The sequence below is a fragment of the Vanellus vanellus genome (assembly GCF_965231255.1).
Source record: "Vanellus vanellus genome assembly, chromosome: Z".
Taxonomy (NCBI): domain Eukaryota; kingdom Metazoa; phylum Chordata; class Aves; order Charadriiformes; family Charadriidae; genus Vanellus; species Vanellus vanellus.
In genome coordinates, this window is record NC_138908.1 from 60386956 (window position 1) to 60406043 (window position 19088).

At 42.7% G+C, this 19088-nt stretch overlaps 1 protein-coding gene across 2 annotated transcripts; it reads left to right on the forward strand.

The window, feature by feature from the left end:
- Positions 1-8090: 8090 nt before the first annotated feature.
- On the forward strand, positions 8091-15955 carry BTF3 (basic transcription factor 3). Of its 2 annotated transcripts, none has more exons than XM_082497880.1 (6): positions 8091-8193; positions 8637-8705; positions 11571-11684; positions 11880-12081; positions 15156-15212; positions 15595-15955. In XM_082497880.1, exons 2-6 carry the CDS (start codon positions 8637-8639, stop codon positions 15639-15641), a joined length of 489 nt encoding a protein of 162 aa, XP_082354006.1. In that variant the 5' UTR covers positions 8091-8193; the 3' UTR covers positions 15642-15955. The 2 variants fall into 2 exon arrangements, with proteins under 2 accessions (XP_082354006.1, XP_082354007.1); XM_082497881.1 differs by having other exon boundaries at positions 8187-8262.
- Positions 15956-19088: the final 3133 nt, after the last annotated feature.

The window sequence follows — 19088 nt, forward strand, 5'->3', positions numbered from 1 at the left end:
AATTCCTATCGCTCCCAGCTCTGGCAGGATAACCCACGATCAGGATCCGATTGGGCTGGGAGGAGTAGGAGAGCATTTTGTGTTCCGGCAGAAATCGTCGTGAGAAGGGCGGACTGATGCCTAGCGTCTTTACTGCTCAAATCTCGCTTCTCAAACAACTCTCACACACCATTTTCTTGAAATACGTTTTCGATATATTGTCCTAATCCAAAGCTACAAGCCACCCTGTTTCAAACCCAGTTCCATGGATTTACAACATAATCCTTTCTACTATTTCCAAATAATCCTATTTACATTTTGTTCACTACTAAGGAGCCTGCAAGAGAATACCAACAAAAGTTACAAAAGAGGAGAAAAAAAAAAGAAGAAGAAAGAACCCCCAAACCCAGTAACTGACTACTATTTTTTCCTGTAGAAGGATTGATAATGTCACTCGAGATTTACAGTTCATATGAAGTAAAATGCCTCTTTGAATTATTTTGGGGGTCCTAGGGCAAGTTACTTAAAGGAAGGCAACAAGAGGACTTTTCGTCTCCGAGAGGTTTCTCCTACTTACAAAGAATTAGTATTTTTCCTTTTTACTCCCTTTTTGTTCTTTTTATTCTTTCTCTCCTCTTGGTCTTTTCAGATGTGCCCGAACGTTTAAAACCGTCTTAAAAACAAACCCCACACTCTTAAATAGGAAGAACGGTGGAGTTTAAAAATTTATGGGGAAAAACTGCTATGGCGAGAAACCAGAAGAGCCGTATCTTCCCGCCATCTCTCGCTAACGCCCACGCAGGACGCTCCAGTGTTTCACTGAGCGTGTGACACCGGCGGCTCTACGGCAGCACCGGGTCCCCGGGAGCAGCGCGGGGGAGCCCCGGCTGGGACGCGGGTCCTCCTGGACGTGGCCGGCCGGGGTGGCTTCGGCGCGGTAGGGGTGGTGGTGGGGTACGGGGACGACGACGCACACTGGGGACCCGCCGGCAGACTTGGGCAATACTGTAAGCCCTCGTCTGTCGCCGTGGTGGTGGCAGTGAGGGTCTTGCTTTCTGGGGGTCATCTGAGCCAGCTCCCAGCGCGGATAATTAAGACCTGGTGTAATTGTAGCCCCTGGAGATCGCGACTTGTCGTTGTGCATCTTCCGCTCCCTCCCGTCCCAGCCCGGCAGGTGCCTTCTCAAAGGGGCAAGAAAGAAAAGAAGGAAGGCGAGCAGCAGCGGCACAGCCATGAGCAGCGTTTCCGCGGGTGAGACCCCGCCGTCCGCCGCCCCCGGGGCCGCGGGGTTCGCCCTGTCCCCCGCCCCGCTGTCGGCCCCGCGCCGCTGCCGGCGGTGCTCTGCGCGGACGGGGGATGCCACCTACCGGCAAGGAGCGCCGGGCGGAGGCGGGTCGGCCCGGCTCCGGGACGCCGTGTACCGGAGCAGGGTGCCTGGCGTGGCCCTCTGCCCCAAAGCAGCCCCCGGGGAGGGCAGGGCGGGCAGGGCAGCATCTCCCCTCCCGGGGACTGAACGGGACCCGAGACTCTAAGGAAAAGCAGCGTTTTGGGTGGAATCCGAGAAACCCCTCTCCATGGAAAGGCTGGAACTTCCCCGACCACCTTCCCACCCCCGCCCTGCGGCTCTGCTGTCCTGCAGTCCCCCTCGGGGCAGCGGGGTTGCCCCCCTTTTGGGCCACACGCCCACCCGTGAAACAGCCACCCCGGGCTCAGGACCTCGAGGGCTGTCTTCCGTGATTTCTTGTTGGTTGTGAATGATGTGCTATTATATCATGCACCTAAAACCACAGCAGCACAGATGTGAGATGTGCAATACAGGTACGCAGGTAGGGTTGTTTGGGTTTGGTTTTTTTTTTTTTTTTTTTTTTTACTGCTTAGGTTTATTAATATTAATTATGAATTTGAATTATATATTATACACACAATTACTGCATGCATGTACACAACACCCCACATTCTATCAACGCAGTGCATGCATGGGATCAAAGCCCTCTGATAACCCATACAAGCAATCCTGGTGGCTCCTCCTCTTCACCCAAGCCCATAACCTTCCCTGGCAGCAAGGCAGGGACAGCCCCTGCTGTCCACAGCTCCTGCAGGACATCGAGGACAGGAAATTCCCCCCAAAGCCTCATCCCTCAGGTCCAAACCTGAGAATGGGTTGGGTATTTTTGCAGCTCTGTGCTGCTGGAGGTGGCCAGACCAGGGACATTCTGGCTCAGTTGGTGTGTCCAGGGAGACCGGGCAGGAGCCAGACTAGGTGGACCTACCATTATATCCCCTTGATATTCCCCTTGTTCTGGGGGCCAGTGTCCCTTGGGACCCCCACAGAACCCCAGGCCACACACCTTTCTACAGCTGAGGAACCTGTGCCCAAGTAGAGTACCCAGGAATCCACACTGGGACAGGGGATAGATGACCCTACAGACCTTCCGTGGCCCTTTACTCAAAACCAAAGAGCACTGTGGGCACCACCTAGGGTACTTTCAAGCAGCCACACTGGCACACTGGTTGAGGTGCTCTGGGTTTTTCAGAGCTGACCCTGATCATGAAGAAGGACTCCAGAGCCGCCTTCATCACCACATGGGTCAGGTGCCTGGTGGTGGTGTGCACCCCTGGGTGATTTGTTGAGTATCTGGCTAGGTGCAGCCTGTGGAAAATGATGTAGATCCTTGCCACCACCTACACACACTGGAGCTGCAGAGCCTTCTCCAGTCCTGCTGCACCTTGCAAGACTCCAACAACAAAGGCTGCACTTCTTTTGGCACGCCTCGTACATCTCCACACCCAGATCCGAGTCTTAACTGCAGAGATGGACTTTCTGTTATTGAAATAAAACCATTTCCTGAATATTTACACTTTCTGTCAATGTAGTTCCTTGGGCCAAAGATTGGATGGGATTCTGAGCTGCTTGTCTCATGGAAAGAATAAATCCTTCAGCAATGACCACACAACAGGATGGTGACGTCCATGACAGGGACCATTGCAGCGATAGCTGTGGTCTCCGTTGCCCAGTATCACAGTGACCACCATTTTAGCTCCACATTTTTGTGGGTTTATTCCCCCCTTCCCTTTCTGCGTAGTTTTGGGGGGAGGTAACACTTCCCTTAAGCCTTCTGCAGAGGCAGGCTGGAATTACAAACAGTGTCTGTGTGACCAGGCCAAAAAGCAATGCATCAGTGAGAGGTGGCAGCAGTCACCTGCAAAGCTGTAGAAGATCCTCGGGTCTCCTGCCACACCTACTGCTGAAAAAGAGTTTGTTGCCTTTGGACATGACCTTACTTCCCCCCAACCCCCTTTGCCAAACTGTTTTTTTCTTCTTGACCAAATTCATGGCTGGTTTTTTAATTTTTTTTTTCTTTCCTTTTGCCTTTTGTTCTATTAATTCTTGCAGGGCATATACATTTGCTTGGACAGGCGAAAGTCACTTCCTTTAAGGCCCTTTTGGGTCTTTAATTTCTGTAAAATGTGATTCAATGTTCTCAAGACCCCTCTGCACTTCTGATCTAACAGAACACAAGAAGAGTTTATATACCAGTTTAGATCAAGACCCTTCTAGCAGCATAAGCTGACCTCAACATTGGCCAATACCAGATGTTTAGGGAAGAACATAAGAACAGCAGAAGTGTGTAAAATTGATTCCTAGCTGCCAGAAATCTAGGTTTCTTTTTTTTTTTTTTTTAAGCCAGAGATAACATCTGAATTTAAAAGCTTGTGATGAAATTTCTTCTGTGATTTTTTCCAGTCACTTTTTGAAATCATGTACATTTACACCTCTGAACATGTTCTGTGGTGAAATGTTCCCCAGCTCTAACCACGCTTGGTGTGAAGCGTCTCTTTTTGTTTGCTTAAAGCCAGTCACCCGCTCATTTAATCCAATGTGCTCTCATTTTTGTACTAGGAGAGGCAAGCAACAACTGTTGTTAACCACCCTCTCCCTGCTGTTCATGACTTTGTAGATTTTATCACAATTTTTTTCATTGGTCAGATCTTTTTCAGGCCGAGGGGTTCAGCTTCAGAATCATTGGATTAGGCAGAAGTAATTCTGTACCCCTGACAATCCTTGCCATCCTCCCCACCTTTTTACATTCAGCTCAGGCTGATTATTATTGTAATAATCCTCCAGAACAGCATGAGATGCCTGAATTTATTTTTCCAGTTTTCATTTAAACTTATTATTTCTACTCTTTTAAACCAGTCTCTATTCCCAATGCTAGTGGAGGGCTATCTGATTTTCAAAATGGAGCACTGGCCACCAGAGCTGATACAGCAGGGCACTTGGCACATGAACAAATCATATTTGTTTAGGTTACATTTGATTTCATGACTCCACTGACTGTTGGCCACCTTTCTAACATTCTATGCATAAGCCCTGAATTCTTTGTTGTAGACAAGCTCTGCCAAATTAGGAGGGAGATTCCGTAATTATAGTCTCAGATATTTGAGATATTTTCCATTTAATTCCTTAGTGATGCAAGTAAGCCCCAAAGGAGTATGAATCCATTCATAAATGCAGTGAATATTGGCAGGTATGCACTTTGTTCACTTAGAAATCCTTGGGGACAAGCTATACTGTGATCAAAGATAGAGAAAATTGATTTTTCCATCTAAAAGTAAGTGGTTGGTGCATTCCTGCCTGGCTTGAGCAGAAATAACAGATAGCTGCTGCAGAAGGAGGAAGGCCCTCGCCTTGTCCAGCCTCCCCATCTCTGGACACCTGTGCTCACCACTTACCTCCTGCCAAGCACCAAGCTGGACCAGGAGAACTAGAAAGCCAAAGGCAAAATCCAGGATGAATCGCACCCTCACAGCTGCCAAGATGTTAGTCAAAGGTGACACATTGACAGCTACTCATCTAAAGCTGGGCAAATTTAGTCCTGATTCATCCTGGGCTAAACATGCCATCTTTGGGTGGGACTATGCTGATTTTGGGTCATGTCTTAACGACGTTTCTGACTTGTAACTAACTGTCTTAGCAGGGGCCAAAACATTTCTGTGATCATGGCTTAAATGATCAAGTTCTCTTGAATTCTCTGTATAGGATGTCTACAGGAATAATCTGTTTGTTTGGGTCCCTGACACCTGTGCGTGTACTTGTACTTAAGGTACCATCTTTTTCATGCACAGCCAGTGAGGAATGTGGTGACTTCTGACTTTCACCTGTTCTCTAGCAAGATCTTCATTGTTAACTAACATGAAAGCCTTCCTAGGCGGGCCTTTACCAGTCCCATTGATGTGAACTCCCAAGTATTCAGCAAAGCCTGTTTGAACCATGTTGAGTGAAAGCAGGGGATTCTTCATGTAGCACTTCTCCGACTACTCTCCAGTCGACCCCTGCAGGGTGTTATAAACAGAGAGAGGCATCCCACAGCTCATGAAAGGCTTGTGATGTGGCTTGAAGCCCAGGTATTTTGGGTTGCTGAGTTTAAGAGTTACAGGCATGGTGAGAAAAGGTGTTTGCTGAGGAGCGCTGTCTCTTCCTTGACACTGAAGTGTGTTATGGATTATTCCATACAATTCACTAGCACGTGGTACAACGCTGTAATATATGAGATGAAAATAAATCTTCACTTAAGTTCTATCTTCCTGGGCTCCATTCAATGTTTATATATTTAGTATCTCTCAAAAAGTTAAGAATTCTTCAGTGAGCTTTATGTCTAGACTTAGAGATGGTTTCTTTTCTATTCATACCTCCCACAACTCTTGCTCCTGTACTCCATAATGTCGCTACTTTCCTCCGTTAAATTACTACTAACATATACACATATTTTTCCAAATAACTTAGTGCTTTTCCCCTTATGTCCTGGAGCATCTACATTAGGAATGATAACATTATTATTCCCTGTGGTGCCCTGCTGATGTGCCATATACTTCTGCTTTCTTGAGTGCTGAATACGGCATTTTTTTGAACAAACATTTCCTAACAAGATTTTGAATATCAGACAGATTTCCTTCACTCCCTGAAAACACTCTGAATACGTGTTCTTTGTAGTCACTGGCAATCAGGGCAAATATTACTTCATTATAGCCTGATCACTTATGTTTATGACCTGTGATTCGTTTCCTGAATACGATAATAACTTAACACTTCTTCTCAACATACCCTGTTATTACTTATTCGGCACTGGCTGTGTCTTTCAGGAGAGCTTTTCCACTGGCATTTTGACAGCAAATGTTGTCATTCTTCTGCCTTTAAACTTCTATATAATTTAGGAGAAAATTTTCCTGAGTAACTAAGTTAATGGTCTTTTTTCCACTCCTATGTAGCTTCTGTGCAGCTAATAAACTTTACTTTAGCAATGTATATTCTTTAACGGTTTTGAGATCCTAACTTTCACCCTTTTTCAGAACGGAAAAGATGTTTACTGAGCTCAGGTTCTGTTTCAGTGCTACAGGCTTTGGATCTGTTTAATTTCTCAACAGAAGTTCCTCAGCTACATCTAAATCCAGGTTTACGTTTATGTTTCCCATTATGCAATTACACAAAAAGGACTGGAGAAAAGAAGCCAATACTATTTTAGCATTCTAAAATTGTTTTTCTGTGATGCAAAGTTTGTTTTTTGAAGGTCTGCTGTTTGATCCAGGAAATGTAATCAAATCTTGCAGAGTTCCTTGAACTGCAGTTCTTGAACTGCTCCAGTTGATTCCTGATACAACTCAGTGATGTGGTTTTCAGCATAATTTGTCTTTGAAATCTCACATGAGGGAATATGAGATCATACCTCCAGCCCAGTTAATCCTAGGCTGACAGCTGGGACGGCACTTTCTACAGCTTCTATCTTGGAATAATCTTTCTGTGACTCATTTTCACTTCAGTATTTCAGCCTATTAAAACATTTTGCGTGTTTGTAATCATCAGTTGGCCTAGTAATTCTGAAATCTTTCTTATATATTGATGGCAGACTGTGTTAAATCTGAAGCTGAAGTATTTATTTCTTTTACTTTCAATATCCTGCAGTGATTCAGCTTTTTTTTGGTGGTGTTTTTTTTTTTTGTTGTTCATCTTGGCTGTATTCCCTTTTGCTGCAGGTACATTGCCAATTTCATCTTGCAACAAATTTATAAGATTTCTTTTTACTTTAGAACAAACTCTGTCCTCCACAAATCCCTCCCCAGATCCCCCCTTCTCTGAAATCCATTTTGTTCCTTTCCTTCTGAATGAAATACTAGGTTTGCTAGTTCAGATACAGTAATATGGGCTTTTGCCTCCCCCCCCACTTCTTTTCTGAGCAAACTGATTCACTTTTCCAGTTTTACAGATATGCTGGATCAAATTTCTGCAGGTCCCCCACCATGCTTTACAGCTGTTTGACTGTTCTTCAATTTTCGGCTGTGATGTCAGTCTGCTGAGAGGCACAGGTTGCTCTTCAGCAGCACTTTTTGAATCATAACCTCCCCGAGACCTTCTGTCGCCACCAGATGGCGTAATTTCGTGTTTAGCATTCATTTTCACTAATTGCATATGTCTCGATTTTAACAGCGATCAGAATCTTCTGTACAAATTAACAATCAGGTCTGGTGTAGTGAAAAGATACCATAAGAGCAAATAAAATTTATACACACATGAAAAATAAGCCTTGGCTCTGGGAATTACTAACATGGGAGCCTTAACATTAATCAATAAAGAAGGATAAATTAATTATTAACATAGCCTTACAGAAACAAGAACAAAGGGAATAGTTTATCGAGGCTACTCCAGAGAAGAACCGGTTTAAGAGCCATTAAAACACAGGATGAGATGGCAAGGCCAGCAGTGTTCCTGACGCCAGGAGGCCCCCCAGGTTCGGTGGTGGTGATGATGGGGGCCGGGGCCACGGGAGGGGCACGGCTTCTCCTCTCTTGTGTCACCCAGTGAGCACGTGTCGCACGGGTGGGAACGCCACCCTTCTTCCCCCACACATACCACCTTTGGGCGACGGGTGGCACCTCACAGCCCCCCCCGCACCGGCCGCGCTAACCGAGCGCGGGGCGGTGGCCCCCACCTCTACCGCGCCCCGTCCCCCGCCGCGGCCACGCCCCTCGCCGAGAAGGCTCCACCCCGCCCCGCCCATCCCGGAAGTGGCGCATGCGCGGTGCGGTGCGCTGTGCCTTCCTTCCGGCCGCCATCTTGTTTCCCTCCTCGTGCTGCGCCCGGTCCTGCGCCCGGTCCTGCGCCCCGCCCGCGGCCCTCGTCTTTCTCTCCGGTTCCGGCGCTGCCGCCTCCACCCCGGGAGGGTACAAAGAGGGCGCCTGGGAGGGGGTTTTTGCGTGGCTGAGGATTGATGGGTGGCGGCGGCGGCGGAGGTGGTGTTGGTTGGGGGAAGGGAAGGTAGTTACGGGCTGGGCCTGAGGGGAGCTTTGCCTCAGCGGTGCTGCGCGAGCAGACCCTTTCCCGCCCTGTGGCGTGGCTCGGCCGCCCCCTTGCTGGGGCGTAGGGGTGTGGGGGCGTAGGGGAGTGGTGGGGGTGCGGGTGCGTGGGGGGGTGCGCGCGCGCGTGGGGGGGATGCGCGCGCGCGTGGTGGGGGGGGGTGCGCGTGTGTGCGTGGTGGGGGAGGTGCAGGTGGGGGGTGCAGGTGTGTATTGAGGGGTGGTCGGGGAGTCCCTTGCGCCCAGCTGCCCAGCCTGCTGCTGTGCACTGCCTGACCCGCTTTCTGTGGGCGCTCTTGTTGCTTCCGCAGATGAAAGAAACAATCATGAACCAAGAAAAGCTCGCCAAGCTGCAGGCCCAAGTGCGGATCGGTGGCAAGGTAGGAGCCCCCTCCTTACTTTGCCCTCTGGACTACATGTCCCTGCATGCACACCAGGCCTAGCACGAGGGGCCTGAAAACGGGTGGGGAGCAGCCCTAAGTGCTCTCAGTGTGGCTTGGATGTCCTCAGGGGAAGCTGTGCTGCTGCAGGGATCTTGAGAGTCAGTTCCGTAGAAACAGTATGTGGTAGCTGAACTGCCAGTCTTTTCTCTTTGGGTTTGTTACAGTATGTTACAGGAGATTTGCAGCCTATATTTAGAAGGAGTGTAGGATTTGAAGTGAGTAGACCGTACAGCAGGTGAGCTCGGGTATAGTTTTCATAGCAGCTTGTAGAGAGTTATGTTCCAGACTCTCATGAGAAGTCTTAAAGATGCCCATGGCTGTTTTTTTTTTGCCTTTTAGGACAAAGTTGGAAGTTATGTTCTTGTCATGGTCTTGTAATTGTAGAGGAACATGCTCAGATGACTTTTTTATTTTGTTATGATATCTGAATATAAGTAGCTGTGTGATTACTTATAATCTGAAAATAAAAAAATGTTTAATGTAGTCATATGGTAGTAAAGTTTTTAATTATAGTGTCAGTTTTAAGGCAAGAATTGGTAGTAATTTTTTTATACCTGAGGAGGTGTACAGAAAATATTTTAGAATACAAGCTATTCAACAGAACTCTTGCTGGCAGAGTTTCCAGGAACTTTCATTCCCATGTTGAATTTTTTTTTGCCTTTAGCTGCAGATTTAGGCAGCCTTAAGTCAGGGTTAATGCAGTAATTAACTGGCTTGGTGATTTTGTGTTTTCTTTGCATGGGTTACTGGTTAAGTAGAAAACTGCTGTATTATATTGATGTTTTTGTGCATGTTAGCAGCGTATGTTTATTGACTATAGAGCCTTTTAATGTTTGTCATGTAAGAGTATGCATTCAGATTAAAGCTCTTACAGCTCACTGGTCAATATAGGTCTTTTAGAGATGTTAAGCAAAGCTTAGAATATGCTGGTAGTGCTGTGATTCAGTTTTAAAATTGGCCTGTGAAGTACTTTGAATGCTTGAACTTGACTTCTTTTGTGTTTTGTAACTGGAAATTATTATTGGGATTCTTCATGGCATTGTCACCATTTAAGTTGAGATGGGTGTGGAGGGTGCAAAGGAGCAGGAATCGCTTTTCCCTGGGGGAAGAGGTTCCACGTTGCATCCACTGGGAGATTTTCATAATGTTGCAAGGCTTCAGATCTTGGAAATAAGCTAAAAATTATGATTAGTTGTAGGGCTATTGAAGATTTTTGTGTGGAACACAGCTACAGGTAAGTGTCATGGTGCTTCTTCCAAATGTTTTTAGGGGAGTGGCAGATGAGTCTGTAGTATTCCATTGGTGGCTTGCTGTACCCACTCCTTTTTATTATAGAGGTAGAGGGGTGTGAAGAGCATGTCTCAGCACGATCAGGGTAGAATTTGCTTAGTAAAACCCTGTAATCTTCAGAAGCTTAAATCTCCAGACATGAAAGCAGCAGCCGTTCATTTAAATTAAATTCAGATTATCTGAAGTTTGATATCTATGTTTAATACAGGTAAAAAGGAGGTATACGTTCCTACATAGCCTTTGATTCAAAACGTCATTTTTTGAAATTAATTGAGAGGTCTTTTGTCCAGAGAGACTTAATGTATACCTTATGTGGCTCAATTCCTGGGTAGTCAAGGTACTAAAGTAAATCCATTTCTGTTTTTTTAGTAGTTTTCAAATCCCTGTATGTGCTAACCTGACAGTAGCAGGGAATGAATACCAAGCTTTCTAGACAAATGACTAAACTTTTCAGCTGTAGTCTTCCAAGTGTTAGTTTCATGTGAATTTCATTAGCATTCCTCATTGTAACTGGATTATGTTAGAGGGGTTAGTGTCCAGCCAGTTTTCTAACTTCCGCTAGTTAACTGAAAAGGTATTGCAGCTATTTATACAGCTAGGCAGCAACACATTCCCTTATTGCTAGCAGGTGGCAAGTGGGCAAGTGGAATAGGAGGACTTAGATTAGTAGTTACAGTGTGTCAAAAAGGAGCTTAGTTTTACCTATACTGAGACATTTTATGTCAGATTTTACTGAAGCGTTATGGTTGTGCGAGTAAGTATAGAATGACAGTTTCTGCTTTTTTGTACGTTTATATATCTTCAAATATGGGACAGTTATTTCCCTGGAGAAATCTAGTGCTCTGGGTCTGTAGGGTAACTTAACCTTTGCTTGATTTGCTTTCTAAGCAGAAGTGGTCTGGAATACTATGTAGAAGTATTTGTTTAAACACGTTTATAAAATATTTTTGGAAAACAAGTCTTCTTCAAATATGTAAGTCTGTCAGATGGGAGATGTCTATTTGGAATAAAAATTGAGTATTTTGAGTTTTCTCATATTCATTTAGTAATGATGTGTTGATAACTTTATGGCCTCTCACTATTACCAAAATTTGGTTACAGTTTAAGAATGGTGGTCTAAGGGAAAATTTATAAGCTTCAGAAGTTACCTGGAACTGTGCTCATTATTCTGTTTTATGCCTATGATAACAGACAAAGGTAAACCTGTAATTTTTCTTTTGTTATAGGGATTCTCCAGCATCTCAGAATTGTAGAATAAACATTCCCTGACGCATTGCTTCCTAAAACCTTACGCTTCTCACAGACATGCAAAGCTTGCCTTACAGCAAGCGAAAGACTGCTGCAGTGCAGTTGGAAGGGTGGGGTTGTGTGCACTGCAACACCCAAGTAGAACTTTGTATGTTAAGTTGATTTGTAGATGGCTGCAAAGTAGTTACACTGTCCTGAGGATTAGAATTTGAAGAACTACTTAAGTTTTCATTTGTCACCTTTTATTTTTTTCTTTTTGCAAAGGGTACTGCCCGCAGAAAGAAGAAGGTTGTTCACAGAACAGCTACAGCAGATGACAAGAAACTTCAGTTTTCTTTGAAGAAACTGGGAGTCAACAATATTTCTGGAATTGAAGAGGTAATTGCTTCAAAAGAAAAAATAGTTTTGTACATAGAAATAGAAAATGTATCAAAATCAGATTCCTGGTAAGTAATGTCTTAAACTTGTCTGTAAATTAACAGTAGGTCTTTGATGAGCTTTAAGAACTTCAGTTTCCTGTTGAATTGAAAAATCTTGTTAAACTGCTTCTAATAATGGATTTTTTTCTTGCAGGTAAACATGTTTACCAACCAAGGAACAGTCATTCACTTCAATAACCCTAAAGTTCAGGCATCTCTGGCTGCTAACACTTTCACTATCACTGGCCACGCTGAGACAAAGCAGCTGACAGAAATGCTTCCTAGCATCTTAAACCAGCTTGGAGCTGACAGTCTGACCAGCCTGAGGAGATTGGCAGAAGCCCTGCCCAAGCAACGTAAGTTGAAACTTGAAAGCGTTTCGTGCTGGCAGCTGACGTGAAGCTCATTTGTATAGCAGGAGTGAAATTCAGTGTGCTCTTGCATTCTGCAAGCATATTATAAAATGCTTATAAAGTAAATGGAACCCTTAGATCTTATTTAAAGTTCAAATCCAATGACAAGTAAAAGTGAATAAAGCAGAGACACCTGTTAGCATATTTTGCAGATGGTTTAAGACTGGAAAGCTGTAGTCAGACTTGATTTTGTGCTAGTTTACTTTTTGATGTGGCTACCATATTTTGACATACCTCTTTCATTAAAGCTAGGTAGATGAGTTATTCTGGAAGAGTTAGGTTTTGAAGAAAGATAAACTTTGAGTATGTCTGTTTTCATACTTTGAATGGAAACAAAAGTAATGGGGAAAGGGACTTGAGGACAGACATCTTGCAACTGCTTTGCTGTCTCACAGGTGTGGTGAAGGTATTTCTTGCATGGGTTTTTTGATAACTAGGAGGGAATGACAGTATTTTAAGGAAGCTACACACAAAGCATCTTTTGTGTGTAGAACAGTGTAGAGACCAGGACTAGCATGAGGGTAGATACACTAACTTCCCATTCCATCCTCACGTTAGTAAAAGAACATGAACACTTGTTCTTCCTAAAACTGTGTGGGAAAAGTAGAGGAGGGACTTAAGCATGTGGTGTTTGGCAAAGGTGCTGCTAGAGGGTGAGATTTAGGAGTGAAAGACAGGCTTGTTGACACTGGAAACATTCCTTGTGTCCCGCATGTACTGTCTTCCAGTTTTTCTGAAATATCTTAAGCCCGTTCCTTCCAAGGTATGTAACATCCTAAACACAGAGAAAATGGGAGAAGCATATCATTATGTCCAGTTTCTGGTAGTTCTAAACTTGATTGCTATATTTTTTTGTCTTCCTGTGCTTTGCTGCCAGCAAGACCACCTCTTTTTCTAAAGTTGATGATACTTCCTTTCTGTCAACTTTCCACTGAAAAAGTCCTGCTAGAAGTAGTCTTCAGGAAGTGGGGTAGACTGCTTCTTTCCCCATGGGGCTTAGGTCCTTCCTTCCAACCTGTGTAGCTTCCTTGTCGTAGTAGTAGGGCTTGGGTGGAAAAAAAAAAAAATCAAAAAAACTCAAAGATCTCTCATAAGAAGGTGGGTATATTGTGGATAAGCTAAATTGTGCAGTTTTAATATTAGGGAAGCTTGTTTAAAGTGCTTGCTTTGTATGACCTAGTAAATGGCTATTCCTTTCCACTTTGCGTGGATGCCAGACTAGTTGCACAAACCTTTCCATTCAGCATTGTCCGCTAGATTTGTTGTGGTTGACACTGAGGATGTCGGGCACCTCAGATGGGACCAACAGATGCTCCCCTTCACCTGTCTCCAAAGAGAGAGGCAGAGGAGGGAAAATACCAAGCTCCCAGGATGACAGTCACATCACTGGCTTGCACTGGGGAAGCCCCAGACTGAACTGGATTCTGGATCTGCATTCAGGATCGGGATCAAAGGGAGAGTCTTCTTCAGACGTCGGCCATTGAAGAAAGAGGCTGACCCTTTGATCCCTCAGCTTTATACTGAGCATGAGGCAGATGGGATGGAATACCCTCTTGGTCAGTTTTGGGTCACCTGTCTTGTCTGCTCTACCCCACAGGTGGGACCCCTCTACTCTTTTCCACTTCCGACCCTATAACGGGGCAAATAAACAAGTTATCTGGCCTTGGGTATTACAGCAATAAGTATGATAAGCAAGAGCCTCTCTGCATACTCTTCCTCGGCATCCACTATAAACATAGGTCTTACCACTCTGAGAGCGAATATTGTCTGCACAATATGCTTTTAATTTCAGTAGTTAGAAGAGGCCCAGCTAAGAAGCAGAGTTACTGAACAAAATTGGTTCTGTTTGACCTCAAGCCAAAAAGTGTTTGTGATGACAGCATTTGCAGGTGCTAAAGTAAACTTAGTCTGGTCTTGGGGATGAGAAAGAATGCAGACGATTTAGGAGGAAATAAAATGGTTTGCTTTTAAAATGTCATATTTGACATTGAGATAACACTTAAGCTGTAACAATTTTCTGCTGTTAAAAAAAAAACAGAAGGAGAACTAGTGGTGACCTTGTCCCAAGCCCTTTCAGACCAAAGTTTATGCATTCATCTGGTTTTGTTCTCTAGAAATCAGGGTACAGGTCTAGTATCAACCCATCTCTTTTCTCATGGATTTTCTTGAAAACTGAGGAGGATTAATTAGGATAAAGCTGAGGTGCTAGAGAGTATGAGACAGCTTACCCTTGGTAGTATAGCTAAGAATAGCAGTAAAAGTAGTGGCACAGGCACTTGGGGACCTGAGATACCTATTCTTAGCATTGTACTGCTGCAGTTCAGCAGATGCTCGTTGGTTTGCTGCAGTGGACATGGTTAAGTCTCACTAGATCTACCAAATATGATGGGAATGGTTAAGAAGTTACTGAGTCAGCAGCAATGTGGACCAGAACATGTGGTTACGTCAACCACCTAAGTGTAAAATTGTGCATCCAGTTCCATATTCCTCTGATGTTGCCAGGAAACAAGATCTTTAAGTACCTGTAGTCATGTGTATCTGTCTGCAGCTTCACAATTATACCTCAGTTTTCCTTGAATATCTAGGATCATTAGGTCCTTTCTTTTCCTTAAAACTTCATGATGTCAAATACATAAACCTTGAGAAGCATGGAGTAATCAATAAACCAAACTGCTTTTAAGAGAAATTGGTAAAATCAGTCTCTGCAGTCGTGACTGAAAATTATTACCATGCAAGGTGCTCAGTATACCTAGATGCAAGATAGTGACTAGTTAAGTTGGTTCAGCATGCATCTTCACATTTCCCTGCTGGGTTGTTTGAGCATTATTGAAACAAAATAACAAAGGGAATGTGAACTTCCTAGGTTTGCTGAATATTTTTATTCAGCAGGGGAACTGGATAAAGCATTTCAGTTTAGCTCAGAATCTTTAATTTTTCAAAAAACACAAAGCAAAACCAACTAATTAAGATGCCTATGGTGAGCTAGACTGATGCTCTTGAACTACTTGCTCTTGCAGCTGTGGATGGAAAAGCACCACTTGCTACTGGTGAAGATGATGATGATGAAGTTCCAGGTAAGAACAAACATGCAGTGGAGGAGAGGGAAGTGAATTTTGCTGAGAGATTTTGTTAAGATAATTACTTAATATTCAATAAGAAGGGTGGGAAGAAACTGCCTTCTTGGTATCGCTTTGCCCAGTTGTGGGTATAGTGAGGTTAAATGCTCTTAGAATTGTGCTTTATATTGAGCCCTCCAAAACTTACTTTGTTGAGCAAGAAGAGTGAACCATGAAGCTCTTAAATTATTCTGTTTGTATTTTATAAGCTGAAAATTTTTTATGTTGGAAGCACTTCATACGAAGTGGAGATTTGGGGGGAAAAAAAAAACCAACCACCAAAGCATTTGGCAAAGCGGCAGTGAGTCAAAATTTAATTTCAACATTCTTCTTTTTCTAGATCTTGTTGAAAACTTCGATGAAGCTTCAAAGAATGAGGCCAACTGAACTAAGTGTCACTTTCTGAATAAAGTTAAAACTTGAAAATGCTACATGGAGCTGCTATTTTATATTGTGACTGCTTTGGTTTGATTTCTATTTCCTGATGAGATCTCAAGATCTGTGATATTTGGAAACTCCTTGAACCCGCAGCTCTTCAGTTACTGCTTGTACACAATATTATTTTTGTGGCCCAATTGAACAAACCTATGCTTTGAAATAAGTCAGATTGCTAACAAATCTCTGCCTAGACACAATTTTTGAGTAACTTGTATACAAGCAAAACCCTATCTTTAATGAACTTTGGCATACAATAAAAATATAAAAGAAACTTTATGGTGTGGCTTTTTATTGGAAAGCAGGAAAAAATGGCCATAAATATTAAACAATCATAAAAGGTTGTGCTTTTTTGCACAGCATCTTCCTTTTGTTGTGTTAGAGAACTGGCTTCTAAAAAAAACTTTCTGTACATAATGGAGCATTTCTGACTTAATTGATGAATTCACAGTGTTTGCAAGTCAGAGCTACCACCTATTAAGAAATAGATCTGTATTCTATAAATAATTATGGGTGGTTTAATATTATATAAAACATGCAAGTTGAGTGAGAACTTTGGCCTTGAAGAACAATGGCAAGCTCTTGGCATCTTGGGGGAACTAGATAGTAATGTTAAATTTTTTTTTTCTTCAGGGAATGTTTAATAGGGTGTAAATATTCAGTGAGTTAAATAGTAATTTCCTGGTATTTTAATTTTACTTATCTTAAAATGTCAATTGTGTGGGGGAATAAACTATAGAAGGGGGAAAAGCCTTAACAGAATTTATAATGGCTCTTAATTTCTGTATTTAGCATCTTCCGATCTGTTAACTAATAACTACATTTGGATGTTTTCAGGAGTATGTTCTTTCTATTGCTTTTCTGTGTTCCAGAGAAAACGAGAACTTGTTTTTTGGGTTCAAGGAATACTTTTCAAATTCCAGTTTGACCTTTGCATAGCTGGAGCCTTCAGGGGTGAGGGCTGAACTTCATGTCTGGGAGTCTTTGGTGTGAATGATAGATGAGAACGCTTCCATAACAGAAGCTAAGCTAGGACAGAAGAGCACTCAACTAACAGCCTTCTAAGGTGGTCTCTAGAGCAAATACTTCCAGAAGGGGAAATTCATCCTGACTTGTGCAGGATAAAATTCAGGGTAGAACTTTGCTATAGCCATAACAAGAGTTCTCCTTGTGCCTGGGAAAGGGTGGGGCTGTGCCTGACTTGCCGAGCATGTTTGTCATAGTGTAAGTCATTGCTCTTGGGAAACAGTGGAGGAACTTGTTCAAGCTGTGCAACTCCTGTGGTTTGAGGTAAGACAGCAGTCGTGACATGGCTGAAGTCAGGTGCAAGAACTTGCAGTAAGAATTTCAGTTTACTTGTCATAGTTTGCAAGTACTTTATCTGTAAATTACATTTTTAGCATTGAATTAAAATAAAAAAGTGCACTCATTGAATTGTGGCAATAAGGTAGAAAAAGTAAACTGTGCAAATTTTGAGTTTTGAAATGAGATGGTGACTTTAGGCTAATTGCCATGGAAAAGGTAAAAACCAAATTCTCCGGAGTTGTTTACCGCACTTTGTTACCTGTCGAGTCAATAAGTGTGCACTGACTTTTTTTTTTTTTGAGAAATCAATAAACTAATTGTCCATTCTGTGACTCAAATATGTAAGTCCTCAGAAGTACATCCTTTAAGCCACTGTAGACTTGCTTATGAAATGTTTCATGCTGGTTTCTGTCTCATGAAGTGACTTTGTGTCTTGCATAAGGTCCTTGCTAAAATAGTATCTTTGAAATGCAAAATAATGCTAATCCACTGATAAGCAGCCGTGTGACATGTCTGTGGAAGTGTATGTGCTAGGTGCACTCACAGTCAGGAAATACTGGCATATTTCCACATCCCTGAACTGTCACTGAGGACCAACATATAATCAAAATGCTTTTTTGATTATAGCAATTTTTAAATGGAACGAGTTCTCTTGTTGGAAGTTTATAGTAGTCTTTATGTCTAACAATTAAATGCTCAGACCTGGACTCAACGCTGTGATTATTTTCTCTTAGTAAGGAGCTTGGTTATGGTCTTCCTAGTCTGTCATTAACTGCTAGAAACTGAAAAAAGTTGTGTTGATGTTTTTCATTAGCTTGAACTTCTATGTAACTATGCTGTAATTATGCCATTATGGGTTCACATCTGTAGTCTTGCTCAAGGAAAGTGGCTTCATATCTCCATTCCAAATATCTTGGATAATGGAGAAACTAAAACAGATGCCTGCATTTCTATTGAAACAAAGGTTGGTTTGAGCTTTTTATTTTTAAAAAGCTAAGGGAATGTTCTGGTTCTGTCACATTAAGCTTTGCAACAGCTTGGCTCCAACGCAGTAGTGGGTACTAGTGAGATTTTTTTCATTGTTTTTGCAATAGATTTGTAGAAGTAGCTTCATAATTGTTAATCTCATTCGTCAAGGGATTTGCTCTAGGTTAAAATTAGTATATTCTAATAAAAAAAAATCCTTTTGGAAGATGGTGAAACTATGTATTTTATTAAGGTAGTGTGGTGCCTATATAAAAAGAAAAAGCTTCCTGCTGTGGTTTTAAAATAACATTGTTTTTAAATCTCTAGAAGGTGTTTTTTTTAAGTCTTGTGAGTTTGAGGTCGTGTCTCTCAAGAAATGTTCCCAGTGAGAATTTCACATAATTAGTAGTGCATATTTAACATATGTGACCAAGGAAGATCACTTGACTTGGTTTAAAACGTTCACAGCTCAATAATTCAAATAACAAATCAATACTTGAGTATCTCACTGTGTTGATTTGCTGGGGCTCTGGGGGGAGTTCATGCAGTTCCCAGTTCTGTGAAATTTTGTGCTAATAACTGTGATTGAGAAGCCAGAACATGGAAGCTGGTTGATCATCCTTTTTGTGAGAATGGATTCGAACAAGTCATGAAACTACAGAGTTAATATTCAACACTGGTAGGAAAGCCTACAGGGAAGTCTGTATTGATGATGACTAGATTACAGCCTTAGGTGATTGGCAAGATGGTGGTACATGTAAAGAAGAGAGATTTTTAAGGTAGGTATTTTAAATGTTAGTAGGTACTCAACATGTCTTGGACTTCAACACATGCAGTGTGGCTCCTGATTTTTCTAAGCTACTCTTTGTTCCTTTTCAGATCTATCATTTCAGCTGCATCCAGCAATTTGTGAGAGTTGCTGAAAATATTTTTCACTGGATGTGATAGCTGAAAGATCCTGACCTGTAATTGAGATTGGACTCTGGGAGGAAGTCTTTTTTACACAAAAAAGAGCTGATAGGTGAACAGTCTGGCACGAGGGAGTAGCATGATTAGTTTGACTGTGAGTTGGACTCTTAACTTTAATGATGCATAAAGTGGATGCATCTACAAGCTCTGAGAATCAGG